The sequence below is a fragment of the Solea senegalensis genome, linkage group LG2, assembly GCF_019176455.1.
Source record: "Solea senegalensis isolate Sse05_10M linkage group LG2, IFAPA_SoseM_1, whole genome shotgun sequence".
Lineage (NCBI taxonomy): Eukaryota > Metazoa > Chordata > Actinopteri > Pleuronectiformes > Soleidae > Solea > Solea senegalensis.
In genome coordinates this window covers 7160504-7179328 of record NC_058022.1, presented here as the reverse complement: position 1 = coordinate 7179328, position 18825 = coordinate 7160504, and the positions used below count along the sequence as shown (strand labels likewise).

The 18825-nt window shown below is 39.7% G+C and overlaps 1 protein-coding gene across 3 annotated transcripts in view; it reads left to right on the top strand.

Annotated features, from left to right (window-relative positions):
* The window catches only part of dnah7 (dynein, axonemal, heavy chain 7), a 71823-nt gene that overhangs the window by 29699 nt on the left and 23299 nt on the right, over positions 1 to 18825 (top strand). For all 3 annotated transcript variants that reach the window (XM_044019059.1, XM_044019060.1, XM_044019061.1), the window contains exons 31-47: positions 207 to 356; positions 3169 to 3351; positions 4579 to 4749; positions 4986 to 5117; positions 6844 to 7065; positions 8741 to 8938; positions 11372 to 11527; positions 11622 to 11790; positions 12402 to 12528; positions 12776 to 12995; positions 13626 to 14252; positions 14947 to 15192; positions 15539 to 15768; positions 15894 to 16224; positions 16354 to 16700; positions 18016 to 18196; positions 18421 to 18606. In XM_044019059.1, coding sequence (XP_043874994.1) covers positions 207 to 356; positions 3169 to 3351; positions 4579 to 4749; positions 4986 to 5117; positions 6844 to 7065; positions 8741 to 8938; positions 11372 to 11527; positions 11622 to 11790; positions 12402 to 12528; positions 12776 to 12995; positions 13626 to 14252; positions 14947 to 15192; positions 15539 to 15768; positions 15894 to 16224; positions 16354 to 16700; positions 18016 to 18196; positions 18421 to 18606 — 3876 coding nt within the window. The remainder of the gene's footprint in view (positions 1 to 206; positions 357 to 3168; positions 3352 to 4578; positions 4750 to 4985; positions 5118 to 6843; positions 7066 to 8740; positions 8939 to 11371; positions 11528 to 11621; positions 11791 to 12401; positions 12529 to 12775; positions 12996 to 13625; positions 14253 to 14946; positions 15193 to 15538; positions 15769 to 15893; positions 16225 to 16353; positions 16701 to 18015; positions 18197 to 18420; positions 18607 to 18825) is intronic.

The following is an 18825-nucleotide window of genomic DNA, read 5'->3' as shown; positions in this document are numbered from 1 at the left end:
TGAGTGGCTGTCATGTGCACAGGGACTAATTTTTGTTGTTTATGCTGTCTTTTTAGGAGGAAAACTTTAACCTGTGAACATGTTGTATGTGTCTATGTACAATATAAACTTTATTTATTCACCTGTACAGCCACTTCTCTTGTGTTTATGGCAATTGTATATGAATATGATGTTTTTTTTCATTTGAATGTATTTGACTCGAACAGGGACTCATGGATGAGAACCAGGTCCAGATCACAGTTATTAATCCCAAATCCGTCACCATGGGCCAGCTTTACGGCCAATTTGACCCAGTCTCTCACGAATGGTCCGATGGCATCCTGGCTGTTAGCTACAGAAACTTTGCTGCCTCCCAGGTAAGATAGCTCCCCTAATTATTATTAGTTGTATTTATATTAGATATAGTATGACAGCAATTTATTATGCTGACTTGTCTGAAGTTGTAGTGCATTCCACAGCCGCTGACCTTAATCTTAACCATCACTACTAAATGCCTAACACTAACCTGTGTTCTAACCCTAACCTAAATCTATCCAAAACCAAGGCTTAACCCTCAAACAGCTCATATGGGGTCCTGCTAAAATGCAATAATTGTCCATTTTGACAAATTGCACACAAACAGCAATACTTGGCAAATTTAGCATCTGTTTCTTCATGTGCTTACGGTGTAAAGGTGCAGTACATTCTCAATTAATATCTTATAATTTAGAAAAGAGAGTTGGCTGCTATCCCTCAAATCATGGGGGCTCTTGGAGGGGGCATCAGATGCAAGACAGCATCAGGAGGGGCATCCAGCATAAACTTTAAACAGCAACTTTAAAGATGTTGGACAATGGTAGCTTATACTTAATAACTTGAACTACAGTATATTTAAGTAGTTCATCTTTTTATATTCTGGCTGCCTGTTGATTCCGTTTAAAACTGGGAAAGGTACTATCAGCATCAGAGAGCAAGGCCACTCCAGAACATGACTGATTCTATGAGTCTATGGGACGGAAACTACTCTGCGTTTAAACAGGCTGCCAAAAGAACACAAGACCTCCTTTCAGGGAAGAGTTTACACTACATTATTAAAGCCAGCACATTAAACCAGCGTATTCCATTGAACAGGATTACTGGAGGTTTGACTCCAACACACTAGGTAATTGTAAATGTAAGGGGGTCGATCTAGTGGAGGTTTTTGTTGCCATTATCTCTGTGTGTTTCGGCTTATGACATCATACTAGCACTGGTATCTTATAACCCATGCTGTCTCTATGGAAACAGGCAACTTTTTTGTCACTAGTTAAATGCCTGCTTCAGCTCTATGCTGTGTTGCAGATGCAGAACTACTGTGTGCTACCAGCTCCCCTCCTGTGTGACAGCAGACATGTAGATATGTAGAATTATTCTATTGCTTCCTCCATAACAAGCAATTCACAACTGAATCACTCACAGAGCAAGTGCTGCTGCTCTTAACTGGATGGCTTCAAACCTAAAAGTGTGGTGTACTCGTGGTACATTAGGATGCAACCAAAGGTGTAGCTCACTCATGTTTTATATTCATGGTAGCTGCGTAGCAAGGAGATGAGCATGAGATGTGTTTTTATCTCGTAGTTGTTTGAATCTTTCTAGAAAGGGCATGACATTCCCATTAATTACAGGCTGTTAGAAAAGCTGCAACAACGTGTTGAAGAAAAACATTTTGCTGTCTTGTTTAATTTAGGTCCTTTAATAACTCTGTCAATCACATGCATACATTGTGATACACTCGTGTGTGTCACATACATGGGCAAATTACTTCCGCCGATGTTGTAATGGAAAATCATTTGTTTGTTCTATGACAAGATTGGCTCCAAATGAACTTGTCATTTTAAAAACAGTCTGTGTGCATAATTTTACAAATTGTTTTTTTGTCAATGAATAAGGAGATATGACAGCCACGGCAGTACATATTGATGCAATAACAATAACTGATGCAATAATGGCGTGGAACAACAAAGTTTGTCTTCATTCAGAAAAAAGTTATTTTCCTGTCTGGGTAAAAGTCTTTCCCTTTCACTTTTTTTCTCAACATCATATTTTATGAAACACATTTTTGTGTGCTAATCTGGAGTCTGCAGCACTGTAGTGTATCAAACTCTTTGCATAGCTAATGTAATTTTTTTTTCTGCACCCACACTCTGTCAGATCATTACATTACAGCATGCACACTTCCCTCTCAAGCACCAGATGGCCCCAGCCCAGACACATCCATTTGTTTGTATTACAACAAATCAATTTAAAGCACAGCTCTTGCCAGCCCATTTAACTGGAGAATTGACGCTTGTTGTCAACATCCATTATGACAGTTTAGGTGTTAATTTCATTTATTTAACAAACATCTTTCAACTCGGTTATTTAATGCACACAAGTTATTTGGTGACCTTGAAAGGAAGCACAGGGATTGTTTCTTTTCGTTGGAAAGAAGTAAATACTTTATGTCTTATGTGATTAAAGGATATAGACACTGTCTTGATAAACCCACAACTTTGTATTTACTTTCAAGCTTGTCTGTAAGCTCCATAGACACTCCAGTAATAGTACTAAATAAAAAAATCTCTACAGTGTGTCTTTACCACAAGAATTACATTCTAAAGGCCTGTATTTGTCTGATAAGATTGTGTATTTGAAACCACAATTACCACCTCATAGTCATGTGCAATCATGTGTTCAGCAACTGTTTTTCCAGACTCTCATAACATTTGAGTGTTGAATTCCAAAGGTATTCTTATCTTCAAGAGGCCAAAATCATGATTTATGAGGCCATCGTGATTTTCATCTTTGACTTTTGGCCACCCACATCTAAGAGAATATTTTTTGTCAAATTTGAAATGATTTTCTTGAGGCATTTTTAAAATAACTCAAAAAGGGTTGTGAATTCACAGTAGCCTTCAACTTCACATCTAAGTGAACTTTTGGGCCCGAATTTCACAGGATGAGGACTCTCTTGAAATATCTCTTGAACAAGAAGAGGATGGATGGACAGAAAACCTCCCAAAACATAATGCCTCCGACCACGGCTGTCACCAGCACAGTGACGGAATATTCAGCCAGGAAGTTTAATGACTGTCCTTGTAATCTTTCTTCTTTTTTTGTACACAAATTTCAGTTTGTTACACAGTCTTAATCCCTTCTTTTGTCTCGCAGAGCCCTGACCGTAAATGGCTCGTCTTTGACGGCCCAGTGGATGCTGTGTGGATTGAGAACATGAACACAGTGCTCGATGACAACAAGAAGCTGTGTCTGATGAGTGGTGAGATCATCCAGATGTCGCCGCAAATGAGCCTCATCTTTGAGCCCATGGACCTGGAGGTGGCTTCACCAGCTACGGTGAGAAGCACACTTTGTACTCATGGGTTTTATTGTAATATGCGGCATTCTCTCTACCCCCTTGGATCAGTTACTCCCTCCACTTTTTCATCCTCCCAGTTACACAAAAGCTTTCATTTCTAATGCCCTCCAAGCAAAATCCATTTACACTTATGTACTCAAGTTGTATAGAAAAGGGCAAACAAAAAGGAGGAAGAAAAAAACAACATATTTGTGCAGAGTTATACTGTACATAGAGTTGGAACTCTGTGTCTCTGTGTGAAAAGACAGCTATTAAAGCTACTGTCAGTGATGTCATCTCACAAGCTAACTTTTGGTAGTTGCTGCTCCTAGTCCCTCCTAAATTTACTGTCAGAGCCCAGAGACTGAAAGACTCATTTTTCAACTTAAGTATTCCACTGACAGCAGTACTTAAGTACTTACTTTAAAAGTTAGTTGGATGGCTAACCATTCCTTGACTGCATGTCCTAACAGTATATTCCTTAATGTTATCACCTTTTCAAACAAAATGTATTCAGCAGTGGCTCTTAAACTTTCCAGACATATAGAGATGACTGTTGTTAGACCTGTCTCCATTTCTTTGAGATGAAATGCAGTCTTTATATAGGTTTTATGCTATGTATAAACATGCTTTTATGTACCATTTCCTGTATGAAATGCTTGTTAAAACGATAGATCTCCCTCAATGCGTCTAGTCTGCTCTATACATTTATTTCTGTTCACAATAGTAGTCTGGCATCTGTTCCTTTCATCATGCCCTGTGCAGTGGCATCAAAGTTTTTGTGACCACTCTGTTCATTATCTCTGTTGCACTCTCTGTTGGTATCTCTTTTGTTCTGTGGAAGTTATTTATCTTAAAACCTCACCCTCCCTTTGTTGTCCTCCTCTCATATTTGCATGAGTACAAATGATCAAGTGAAGGTTTATTGTTTTGTTCTCAGTCTTGAATAATGCCACTGACTGATGATGAGCAAAGGAGCAGTTCAGTGTAGATTCACAACTTCCTTTGATTATTAACCAGATAGTTACACACGGTGGTGTAATTTTCTGCAATCAAAATGCATAATTTTCATTATTCATTACTTCTAGTTTCCTCATTGTCAAAAAAAAAATCTGTTGTTCTCACTAACTAAGATATATTGCATTAATATTGATAATCTGTTGAACAAATTGTACTTGGTGGAGATGTGTGCTTTCAGATGTGTTTACACTGTATGTTTGTGGCAGGTCTCTCGCTGTGGCATGATCTACATGGAGCCACATATACTTGGTTGGCAGCCCCTTATGCTGTCCTGGCTCAATACCCTGCCAATCAATGCCGCACACAAAGACCTCATCAGTGCCCTTTTCAGCCGTGTGTTGCCAGCCTGCATACAGCTCATTCGAAAGGCCACCAAGGTGCTGACCCATCCTCAGGAAGTACAGCAACAGTTCGCAAATGAAAGCTAATGTTCTTATGTAAAAGTGAGACTTGCGTTCTGAATCCAAATGAGGATCCTTTTTTTTTTTTTTGTGCAGTATGTGTATTTTTTACGTTATACAGTTTTTATACAGCCATAAATCTTGATTGACTGGTTTGGGCAACTATTGCTTCTTTTTGCATTTGTGATGCATCCGTTTCTGCTTAATTACAGGAACTGTCCCCGACTTCTGACACCAGTCTTGTTAAGTCTCTAATGAATCTGATGGACTGCATGATGGATGAGTTTCACAATGAAGAAAAGATAAAGAGCATGAAGGAGGAAGATGTTCGCTCCTGGTTGGAGGTTTGTGTCTATGCTCTCTATTACAATTACTGTTTGCCACTGATAATGATTATTATTATTAAAGTATTATCACCAATGTAAAGCCACAGCAGGCTACGCTACCAGTGAAAGCCATTATGCTAATAGATGGCATCATTGCAGACCAACAATAATTAAAGAAATGAATTTCAGCTTTGCTTCCTGGAAACAGCCTCTCACATATGAAATTCACTTCCCACTGTGACAAGTCTCAGCACAGCCGTTGCCTCAGTTTCATTTGTTTTACGAGTGTTTAATATGTACTTGCATGATGCAACATGTAGTGTTCATATTCAAAAAATCACTGAACTGACCACCAAGACAAATTCACCTGTTGCCTCACATTTCATCACATCTTCTGTTCAAAGAAGTTTGCATGTCATCACGTTGTGAAATCAACTTTTTGAACATGCACATGCTTCATGATGATGATGTTGTTATTCTTCCTCTGGTCTTCATGAAGAGAAGCGATCTAAGAGTATTCGTTTGATAACAGCCTCTTAACGCAGAGAGAGTTGTGTGGAGCTGATAGTTTTAATCAGCATTGCGTAAATTTGCACTATATCCTTTAAAACAACGTTGTTTTGACACAAGCAAAACTAACCAGCCAATAGTTCTCATGTGATCTATTGGAAACAATTATCGTAGCTTTAATTAGCTTTAAAAATAGAAATAGTAAGAGGAAAAACAACAACTCGGTATCATGAGAGAGAATTTCTTCTACATACAGTACATGTTGATTACACAAATACCTACTATTCACTCAAACCAGACTAAATGTTGTGACATCTTTTTGTTTTAAATGTAACTATTGTTTTAAATTCAGAATTCAAACAAGAGTCTGAATTTTCTAAATACCTTTATCCATACCTGAAGTTATTTTTAGTTAGTTTTTAGACTCAGCTTGTTATGAACTGAAAACATGTTGCACTGGATTTGGCACAACTTACAGCACACACCAAAGAGGTCTTTTCCCTTTTAAATATTTCCGTGCTCATCATATCAGCCCGTACACAGGCCCACAAAGAGCAGAGAAGTTTTAGTAGATGAGTCCTTTCTTCTGTCTTTCTGTCCCCTGCACGAGTTCCAAATGATTTTATTGTTTTTTTTTTGCCTCTGAATCATGTCTTTTGAAAGCACTGCTATTATCCCCCTGTGGCACGCTGCACTGATGAATGCCTTTCAAACTTCTCTCCCATGTTGCTCAGCCAGTCATTATCAAAGTGTTGAATTAATCAGCCTTTTAACAGCAGGAGCTATCATGACGCTGCTAAGCCTCATTTCCAAATCCTACACTATTCTTGCTATTATTGTCTAACAAAGACATTTTTCTTCTCTGTGGATTCTGTGTTTTTTTTTTTTGTCTCATAACATTATATGTACACTGGTTTACACATTTACATGGTTGCTGTACATTTTAATCAATATGTAATTTGCAAACTCCATATGTGTATTTTAGAGCTTATGTACAACACTAATCAAACACATATTGTCGTTTGTTACACATTAAAAATGTATTAGAATGTACAAAAACTAAAACAATTGCGCTGACAAAGCCCAACTATCAAACAATTTACATACATAATGTATATACAGTACTTGTCTAAATGAAGGCCTTTTATACACACTTGACTTCCTGGACCAATTCACATCATTATAATCCATACTAAAAAAAAAATTAACCATTTTGACTTTAACTTTCATACAGGGCATTTTTGTGTTCTGCCTGGTGTGGTCACTCGGTGCCAGCTGTGATGATTCTGGCCGCGTGAAGTTTGACGCTGTGGTCAGGGAAATTCTGAGTGGTCCTTTCAGTGATGAGACGGTGGCCCGCCACGGCATTCAGATCACTGTGGAGGCTCCACCTAAACCGCTGAGTGTACCTCTGCCCACTGAGGGAACACTTTACCAGTATCGCTTCATTAAAGAGGTACGTCTTTCACTGGTCACTCTGCAGCTGCGGTCGGTCAATTCACGCTGAGTGTGGTTTCAGCAAACACTGATATTTTGACTTAAATCAAAATGAGCAGTTGTACAGTAGTTTTATTTTTTTTAAATTACAATACCTGACAAGGGAAATCACCATCGACATCTGAGACACATGGATTGTACAGAGTCGCAAAACATATACTGTATCTGCTTATTTATTTATTTAGTTTTTGTGTGTTTAACCTTTGCAAAGTGTCACACCGGAGTATGGGTCCCATTACTCCACCTGCCAGGCATTTGCTGCCGGTAAATTCGATTTTCTATCATGAAAGATGGTAAACACAGCAATGCTTTTACTGTAAAATAAAAATCAAAGAAACAATCTAGTTTATATTTAAATACGTCTTTTTTTAAAAAGAAAATAAGAAAGTTGTTGACTACTACTATGAAAAGTTTGGGGTTTAAAAGAAAAAGAAATGATGTGTCTTAGGTGCACTGTATCTCAATAGCTGCCATTGTCATGTTTGGCTGGGAAAGTGTGAAAATTAATTATAACTACCATGGATCAGGGTTGGTGGTTACAATGCTATTAATTGTGACTCTGGAACATATACTGTAACCACCAACATTGTAACCACCAACCCTATATATATCTGCTTTATAGAATGTTAGTGTTCAAAGTGCTTCACAGTATAACATAAACATATAGCAATAAATTAAAAAACAGGCATTTTTGCAGCAGACATCTTGACATAGGAATAGTCTTTATGTTACTAATATAAAATCAATAACAGCTCTGTTCACTTCCCAGTAAGACACGTGACTCTGTCGGCAACAATAAACTGAAACTGATACAGCTCAATGGAAATCTGTAATTTTTCCTTCTGTGTCTTGTGAAAGAGACTCATTAATGTAAATTACACAAAGAAATTGTCCCATAACATCAAACAACTATAATGTACAAAACCTGTTTTTATATCATTGAAAAATCCATAATTTTGCCAGATATTCTCACTTACAGACTACATTATCATGAGCCCAGTGTTATGTGGTCCTTCTGGTATATTTTGGTTATTTGTGGTAACCACACTGGAATGTTATATCTAAAATGAAACTTCCTACAACAATTTATTTCCCTTTCATAGGGTATTTTTGTTCTCTGCAAAAATTAGATTACAATAACTCATTTGTACGATGTCCTGAAAAATTTAAAAAATGCTTTATGAAATTAATTAATGGGAATCGTAGGAGAAACAATAAGATACTGGGCTGACGAACAAATTGCAGAAAGCTTCTTTTGGAAATAAACTGCACCTCTGTCCCTCTAAATTACACCTTTTTAGCGGCACTTTTTGTGCAAAATGCTTCAAAGATCCAGATTTGCTGTTTCATATGCGGTTGAAAGGATTAGGAAGTGTGTCATATGTAGAGTAAACCCTCAAACAGTGAGGCGCTGTGGTTTGAAGGACGTCTGGTTTCAAAATTGAAATGAATACATAATGCCTTGTTATTGATTTTCTTATGTTAAGTTACATGGGACACAGTTTATTATGTGTCTTACTTTTCCTCCTGTGTTTCTGCCGATGTGTTTTTTATCTGTACGTGTGTTTTTTGTATGCTTGATCTGTTCTATCTCCATACCACGTTCAAAATCAATAAACAGATGTTGTCTTCAGGGACGGGGCAGGTGGGAGCTGTGGACAGATGAGCTAAAGATCGCCCCCCCTCTATGCAAAGATGTGCAGTTCAATGAGATCATTGTACCCACTGAGAACACAATCCGCTACATGGCTCTGATGCAGCTCCTCGTCACCCACCACAAGCCCACAATTTTCATCGGCCCCACTGGTACTGGCAAGAGTGTCTACATTACAGTGAGTTGACTATTATATTTAAATGTCATAATCAGTTTCTCTAACTTGCTAATATTTTTTCTTCATCTTCATTCTGTAGCTTTTTTCTCTTCTCCTTTCATGTTTTACAACAACTGTACAACAGGACAACAATGGTAGAATTGTCAATCTTCACATTCACACGGTTGCAGACAATTCTATATGCCCAAAGCAAAAAACTAAAGTTTGATCCATTCATTAAAGCTGCTGTCAGTAAAATATTTACAGCTGCAGTCTGTAACGTTTGTTGTATTTGATGTTTATATTCTGTCTCTGTTTAGTCTTTGTGAACATAAACACTGCAACATATGCCATGTACTTCATCTGACAACGAGCAATACTATCAGACTATCAGTGTTTGTGCATACAGTAGTAGCGTGGGGGAAACTGCTGCACAGCCTGTTCTTTTGGGGTTTTTTGTGCAGAGGAATTCACTTCTGAAACTTTACGTGGTTGCTTCTTCACATACCCCAACCTGTTTGCAGCTGTCTCACTTTACTAGTGCAATGTTAGTGTTGACTCCATCTGTCTTCACATAAAACAAATTACAAATGCTGTGTGCAGGGCGGAAATGTCGCCATTTCACATGAGATAGAATCTGCTCTATACTAAGGAACACAGTGAGAGTCCTGTGGAGCTGAATTAGCATTGTGTGATCTGATTTGTTCCTATTTTAAAAGGCATGTGTTAAATAGCTTTATATTCTGACAGCTATCCCTGATCTACAGCGTTTATTTAGGGAAGTATGTGGAACCAAAAGGCAGCCAATAGACAACATCACAGACAGCAGCTTTAAAAAGTACTGTAACTGGCCTGCTTTAATTTGCTTTACTCACAGTGAAACATTAGCAGCACACTGTTTTCTCTACCTGATTTCATTTTCAAATAAGTGTGGATTTAAGTGTCATAGAAATGTAGGTAGTTCGCAGAATATCCTTACAAAGTTTCTTCTTCTATCCTTTGTGTCCTCTTCTGTTACACCAACTTTCCTCAAATACATATTTGAGGATTTACATTTCATTTTTTCTTCAGACTGACCCTGTGCTCTTTGAAAAGTAAAGATTAGGCTTAGATCTTTAGTAGCAGAAATCATTATCATAAGCTAGAAAACAAGCCGCCAATAATATCCTCCCATAGGATGAGTGAGGCTTCATATCGAAGCAATATAGGCCCGGCCATAGGGAAACCAGATTAAGTGCTATGAAGACACAAATAATTTGGAAGCAACTCAGCCACTGGTACCAGGTGTGAAATGAAGTGTCTCTAAGCCGACACTTGGCTATTTATATGAAGGAATAATCCCCCTTCCTTCCCTTCCCTTCACTAACTCATCCATACATGCGCTCAAACTTGAGACTCTGGGGAAAAAGAGAAATCATCTCATTGGGGAAATCTAGTGATGAACTCAGTCCATAAGAAAATAACTAGCATTGTGCCTTCAGATAAATGCACACAGTGTTTCATCACCGACCCCAGACATCTCTGAAGTGAGTCAGAGGCAAGCTGTGCCACTGGATTATAATTTAGACAAGAGGATAATGATGCACCTTGGCTGCATCCTGTGATCATTCTCATCACAAGCCCACTTCAATTATACAGCTCATTACCCAGGATTTCACAGGCATGTGTATGAACGATGAGCACACGCTTATACACATGTGCACGGAAAAGCTAGACCATGCTTCAAACTCACACTGTTCATAATAAAAGTGCCATGGCAATAGATTAAATTGTAATTAAATACATCAAATCACACAGGACTGTGTTCTCTTCTCTATGTTCGCTGTTAGCACAAAGAGAGAGAAGACCCATTTATCAAAATGACCTTTTGTAAAATGCCTTTTTAGTGTTTGGTAAAAGGCTCTTTGTTAACCCCGCGTGGAGACTCTAAAATTCATTGATTTTACCCTTTTGACCCACAGAATGTGTCCTCAAAGGGTAACTAATTTCCTACTTCATTCCAAAGTCATTTTCCAGAATTAACTGAGATCTACTTTTTATCTAATAAAATACATACTAATTGCCACATTTGGTTAGATTTTGAAACTCATCACAACTATCGTCAGAAACAAATTAGAAATTATTATTTTATATCTGTTCAACCTGTGTGTTGAAAATAAAATGAACATGCTTCAAATTCAAAACTGTAATGAGCGTTTTGTTTGCCTCAAGTGTTCACTTATCAACCAAATGAGTTCCTTGATTACACTGATTTGTTGAAGTAAGTCCATGACATTTCCATGGACTTGCGTAACCTTCACTTTAGGTGTCTGGTGTTTGAAAATCACACACAGAGAAGCCACAGTTCATTAGCAAACATTCACCCAATCCATCCATAATATAGAGTAAACAATATCGCATACTGTGACCTGTCTTGATAGTCTCATGCTCATATTCCCAATATCTCTTGCTCAGGACTTCCTATTGAACCGGCTGCAGAAGGATGTGTACAGCCCTTTATTCATCAACTTTTCAGCCCAGACTACAGCTGCCCAGACCCAAAACATTTTTATGTCCAAGCTGGATAAGCGACGCAAGGGATTGTTCGGCCCTCCATCGGGGAAGAAAATGGTACATTCACCTTATCAGTGTACACTCATTAATTCCTTGTGGTGTCATCAACAATTATATTTATTATATGTACATTTGTGTTACATGTTATCAGGTGGTATTTGTGGATGATGTGAACATGCCAGCCAGGGAGGTCTATGGTGCCCAGCCGCCTGTGGAGCTGCTGCGACAGTGGCTGGATCATGGGAACTGGTATGACATGAAGGACTGTTCCATGATCAACCTTGTGGACACCCAGATCATATGTGCCATGGGACCACCTGGTAAGAAGCAGCTGCAACATTCCTGCATTTTATTAGAGGCATCATTGTTATATCAGTGATATCGTTTCACTGCTTTAGACTGGTGAAAAAAGTAAAGGTGCTTTTGTTGAGCTTCTGGCTGCCTTAAAGTGCTTAAAAATTGCAAATGTTCAGCACCCACACTACAACTACCCATCTAGTATGAAAGCAGCCCAGACCACACTAAAGCAGCTGGCAACGACAGCTACAAGAGAAAGAGGTTGGCAGCCACTCTCAGGTGCTCACACACTTGTACTGACAATCTTTTATGGAAAAGGTTGTTTTTTATTGTTGTCTAACATCATGTTCAAGATAATTTTGGCAACAATAATATGCTATCAATGCACAGTTAAAATGCAAAATCTCTGCAAATGCTGTGCAAGGTTTCCTGGTATTTTGTGCAATTTAACAGTATGTGAGCAGTTTGTGTTATATCTGCCTAAAACGATGTTCAATGATTTATCTTTTAATGCCATTGTGGTTTTCGAGATAAATAATACAATTCAGAGTGAAAAGAGAATTTTGAGACATGAAATAGATACACACAATAGAATTATAATGTTTTGAATGTATTTGGTACTGCTCGATTCCAGGTGGAGGGCGGAACCCTGTCACACCACGTTTTCTGCGCCACTTCAACATGATTACCATTAATACTTTTGATGAGAAGACGATGTATACGATTTTCTCCAGGATAGTAGACTGGCATTTTACTATACGGTAACTATACACAATATGTATCTTGTGTCACTTCATAACCAAACCTTCACAAAACAAAGATCTCAGTGTCATTGTTCAGTAAATGATATTTACAGTACTTTCTCCCACATTTGAAAGAATGCTGTATTTATATGAATGTAGAGCAGACAAATGGGTAGTTTATAGATAGTGTTAATTCACCAAAAAAAGACAAATACATTTTCTAAAATACAATCTGCACAATGACTATCTGTCTTGACATCAACAGGTTTGCTTTCCTTGAGCCATGTGCAGCATTGACCTCTCAAATCGTTAATAGCACCATGTCTGTGTATAAAGAAGCCACCAAGAACCTGCTACCAACTCCCGCAAAGTCTCATTATCTGTTCAATCTGCGTGACGTCTCACGGGTCATCCAGGGCATCTGCCTCTCACGTCCAGAGACTGCAGATGAACCGGGTGTCCTCAAACGGCTGTGGGTGCACGAGGTAAAGTTAGACACAGGCAGACTGTTTAAAATGGCTGAGGGCTACTTAAATGGGCAACAGACAACTTTATTGTCCTCCGTGGTTTCTGTTTGGTAACTGTTGTAAAGACGAGATGTGACAAGATGATAATAAGGACACAGGTTCTTTTTCCCTAGAGCCAGTGTGTTGTGTCACAAGAGATACTGGGTGAATGCTAGTGTTTGATTGTCACAATGCAGTGTTTGTGTTTTGAATATGGAATAATACAATTATTTTGTCATCCTAGTGGCAAAGACAAAAATCATAGTAAAAGCAAGGCTTAAAGGGGATTAGCGTGAGTGTGAATGGTGTTGTTTTTATATCACCAATTAAAGTATCTGCAACTGCAAATAAAGAAATGTCTTGGAAACACAGTAATTAGAAATGTATTATAATACAGCCACAATCACATATCCCTGCCTTACTTGCACTGGCAAAAAATTAACAGTAAAACATGTTTTACTGCTAATTTTTTGCCAGTGTTCACAGTTGTCTGTACCGTTACCGTACTGTTCCATAATGTGTGAATTTGCAACCTGCTGTCTGTGCTGCAACACCACTGACTCTTTCTTTAATTTTCTTTCAAACTCTCTTTGTTTTGTTGTGCCTCAGGTCCTGAGGGTGTACTATGATCGATTAGTCCATGACAAAGATCGCTCCTGGCTTGTAAGCCATTTACAGGTTGTTTGTGAGACTCACTTGAAGGAATACTTCCATCAGCTCTTCCAACATCTCGACCAGGACCAGGATGGACAAGTCACAGAGGACGACCTGCGCAGCCTTATGTTTTGTGACTTTCACGACCCTAAGGGCGAGGACCGCAACTACCGTGAAGTGCACGACCTGGACTCACTGCGACAGGTGGTTGACTCGCACCTGGAGGAATTTAACAACATTAGCAAGGCGCCTATGAATCTGGTGCTTTTTCGCTTCGCCATTGAGCATGTGTGCCGCATTTCCCGCATCCTGAAGCAGCCGGGTGGACACGCCCTGCTGGTGGGTGTGGGAGGGAGTGGGCGTCAGTCTCTCACCCGCTTGGCTGCTTACATGGCAGAAGCAGAGCTATTCCAAGTGGAGATCTCCAAGACATATGGAGTGGCTGAATGGCATGATGACCTGAAGCTTATCATGAAGAAGTCCACACTGGGTGAAGCCCATGGTGTTTTCCTTTTTACAGACACACAAATCAAAATTGAGTCATTTCTGGAGGACATTGGCAACTTGCTCAACACTGGTGAGGTACAGTGGGTGGGAGGGAACACAGAAAATCAAAATATGCATTAATGCATCTATATTTACGAGCTAATTAGAAGATTGCAGGTAAACATTTAGTAAAATGTTTTGAAAGAAGTAAACAAAGATGTAGAAAATGGTCAGATGTGTGGATGTGAATGTTACTCTTAGACTGTAGATAAAAACTAGACCAGGTCTTCTGGTTGCAAAAGGAACTCCCATTTTGAAGTGTCAGGATTCACAATTTGACTGGCACCATGACAGTTTTGGCCACCAGAGGTTCACAGACATAAACTGCAACCTTCTGGAAGAAACTAGCTGTCAATCACACTGGTGTCCACTCAAATGTACCACGCTTCGTTATCTATTCCTCTGAATGAGAACATAATTTGCTAAATTGAGATCATGAGCTATTAGAGACCTGCAACTCGTGATTGAGACCATTAACTCCTCAGGAAAATGTTTTCTGAGGATATAAATCAAGCGAGAATTAGGCTCGTTTTCCAGTTTTTAATTTTTGCAACAAGCGGGGTCGCCCCTGAGGACTAACTGCTACTTCTATCACACTTCCTCTGCTTCACTTTTCAAACAATCTGTTTTTATGTACAGTCAATGTAATGTGTTTCTGATAAGGTGTTGTGTTTTATTAGTGATTTCCCAAATGCATACCATACTATGTTCATGTTTTGGTCGTTTCCAGGTGCCTAACCTGTTTGCAGTTGATGAGAAGCAAGAAATCTGTGAACGAATGCGTGTGCTAGACAGGCAGCGTGACCGGGACAAGCAGACGGACGGCAGCTCATTGTCTCTTTTCAACATGTTTGTCGAGCGCTGTCGCACACAGCTGCATGTGGTGTTGGCCATGAGTCCCATCGGAGATGCCTTCAGGAACCGCTTGAGACGTTTCCCGGCCCTCATTAACTGCTGCACCATTAACTGGTTCCAGGTAAGTGTATGTATGATGCATGAGTGTGGATTCACTGTGGGTTGCACGACAAGGTGCTCTGGGTAGTTAATCAGAGACAGAAATGATGCACTGTTTAATGCATGAATGTTGTCACCACATCACTGGGGATGAATATGCCAATTGAAGCACAAAATATTTATTTATTTATTAATTTTCTCAACTTCAACCTATAATCCGTTATATATGACCATTACAGCTGATATTTGTGCTGGCATTTCAAGAAAAAGAATTTCCTTTGGGATTAAAATAAAGTTCTGCTATTGAGTTGCAACAATAGCAGGGAGTAAAATACACTGAATATACTGAATATTTCCTGCCTTGTCAGGCTTGGCCCGAAGATGCCCTGCAGGCGGTGGCCTGCCGCTTCCTGGAGGATGTCGAGATGACAGATGAGTGCAGAGAAGGGTGCATTGACATGTGCAAGAGCTTCCACACTTCAACTATTGAGCTGTCAGTCCGCTTTTTGGCTGAGTTACAGCGCCACAATTATGTCACTCCAACCTCGTACCTGGAGCTCATTTCCACCTTCAAAGCCCTTCTAAAGACAAAAAGAGCGTAAGATCCTCTCACTTCAGATTGGATTATAAATCAGAAACAACTGTCAAGGTTCATGTTTGCAGTAATTATAAGGGACTTGATTGATTAGAATCTTTCATGATCTCTTTCTGTCCTCTGTCCAGTGAGGTAATGAATTTGAAACATCGCTACGAGGTGGGGCTTGAGAAACTGGAGTCAGCAGCGAATCAGGTGGCCACCATGCAGGTTGAGCTGGAGGCTCTGCAGCCACAGCTGCTTGTGGCCAGCAAAGAGGTGGATGAGATGATGGTGGTGATAAAGCATGAATCTGTGGAGGTGGCTGAGACAGAGAAGGTGGTGAAAGTGGATGAGGCGACAGCCAATGACCAAGCCATGGCTGCAAAGGCTATTAAGGATGAGTGTGATGCTGACCTCGCTGAAGCCCTGCCTGTGCTGGAGTCAGCTCTGGCTGCTTTGAACACTCTCACTACTCAGGTTAGGATAATTCCTTTTCTTTTTTTATATAAGATCATACTCTTACAGTTGGATGAAATGCCAGGTGTAATGATAAAGAGAAGTGAGGAGGGCAGATCTAACGTCTAATGTGGTTCTTTTTATCTGCAGGATATCACAGTGGTGAAGTCCATGAAGAGCCCGCCTCCTGCTGTCAAGCTGGTGATGGAGGCAATCTGCATTCTCAAAGGCCTCAAGCCAGATCGTGTGCCAGACCCTTCCGGCTCTGGTAAAAAAGTGGAGGACTTCTGGGGCCCAGCTAAAAAGCTTCTGGGAGATATAAAATTTCTCCAGAGCCTCAAAGAGTATGACAAGGACAACATCCCATCAAATCTCATCAGCATCATCCGCAGCAAGTACATCACTAATCCAGACTTTGTACCGGAGAAGATTCGAACTGCATCCACTGCAGCTGAAGGCTTGTGCAAATGGGTTTGTGCCATGGACAAGTATGACAAGTAAGTAATGTTCTCTCTTCTCCCTCTGTGCTCTCAGTTATAAAAACTGATGTGTATTTGCATGGCTTGGGAGAGCTTTAATCTGTCTTATTTATTAGCAGAGCTTTGTCATTAATTACTTTTAAGGAATTATCATTTTCCTGGTGTACCATGCTTGGGTCAGGTTCAATGTGATCCAAGAAGCACATTATTTCAAGAGAAAACTTCAATTATTGCTCTGACAGTCTTGAATACTGACACACTTTATGGAAGCTACAGTCTCTGCCTTGGCTGCTACTCTCCCAGATAAACTGTCAGACAGATCATATACATTTTATCATATAATAGTTACATACTGTACACTTGTTCACATATGTACATCATGTTAATGGAAAAAAGGTTTCCATTCTATGCTTTATTGCAGCCATTCCCAACCTCGTTCAATTCAATCAGGAGAGACTAGCGAATGAAACATGAATTTATTGTACATTGAACAGAATAATGTGCCAATCGTCTATAATTTATTGTAGATTGAACAGAACGATGTGCCAATCGTCTATAAAAAAAATCTTAAACATGAGGGAGATATGAAAGCTGAGGGCATCTGCTTCTAAGCAGCAACTGAGACGATCCCCCTGAGGTTTAGACACTGGTGGTGGTGATGGTAGTTGTTGACCTGGTGAGACTGATGAAGTGTGAAGAATGATGGGTCCCATGAGACCGCAGACACTCAAAACTGAAGAAGCCTTTCAGATGAGAGGTGAAACATCTTCAGGAAAACTCAAGCGAATCCAGTTGCGTACATCTACACTTCAGAGGATAAGGCACAAGAGGACAAGGACAGCCTAGTTAAAAAAATAAAATAAAAAGTATGCCAATGATGCCAATGCAACTCTATTGGGACAGATGAGACCAGCTGATGAGTAAAAATACTGATGGAATTGATACAACAGAGAAGTATTCCTTATTCAATCTATGCTAAAACATAATTTAAAAAATGAATTCATTACCTTTAATCACAGCCCAACACATGCACCTGTCTATTTGTTCCTTCATGCCAGACCCAGAACATAATGGTGTTCCATAATCTAAGAAAAAGATGAGTTCCAGTGTGAATGTGAGGGGTCAACAAAACTAATAACACCCGTTTAACAAGGTCCAAGTAATGTGTACAAAAAAAGTCCGAATAATACACAATTTCAAACTTCACGTGGACTGACCTTTGGGAGTCACTGTTGTAAGGTGTTTTCACCATTAACATGGTGCTCTTTTCATGTCATGTGTAGTCATACCTTGTGAATCCAACCAAATGAAGAATGCTTCATTTGTCTTTCAGAGTGGCCAAGGTGGTGGCTCCAAAGAAGGAGAAGCTTGCACAAGCTGAAGGGGAGCTGAAGGTGGCCATGGAGGGCCTGCAGAGAAAGCAAGCTGCCCTCAAAGACGTCCAAGATAAACTCGCAAAGCTTCAGGAGACTTTGGAAGCCAATAAAAACAAGAAAGCTGACCTGGAGAATCAGGTCAGCTTTTTTCTTTAACGGAAAGAAGATTTATTTCTAAACGCAGTCTCAAGTAAAGGTCTGAGAACAGCAAGGCAAAGATAATTTACCCTTTACCCATTAAGGTCCAATCTGAGTTGCACAGATTTGCTCTGGTTAGCAGGACCTTTTTCCCTTCCTTAACCTGGATAAAAATACAGCCGGGCAACACATTTTTCTTCCCCTCTTCTGATTATGTCTCACAGGTGGATCTGTGCAGTAAGAAGCTTGAGCGAGCAGAGCAGCTGATTGGAGGCCTGGGTGGAGAGAAAACGCGCTGGAGCGAAATGGCCCTCAATCTCGGAGAGCTCTACAGAAATCTGACGGGGGATATCCTTATCTCAGCAGGCATCGTAGCTTACCTGGGAGCCTTCACCTCCAGCTACAGACAGGTGAGCTGATGGATTAGGTACTTTTGTGCTGAAGTGGAAAGGAATACTAGTTGTCAGTAAAGGCCCAGTGTGTAAGAATTAGTGACATCTAATACTGAGACTGCAGATTGCAACAAATGAAGGACTGCCATGCTCACTCCTCCATTTCCCACACACTGAAAGTATCCATAGTGGCTTTTGTATACCTGAAATTATGTCATTTTTCTTCATTTTGTGGAG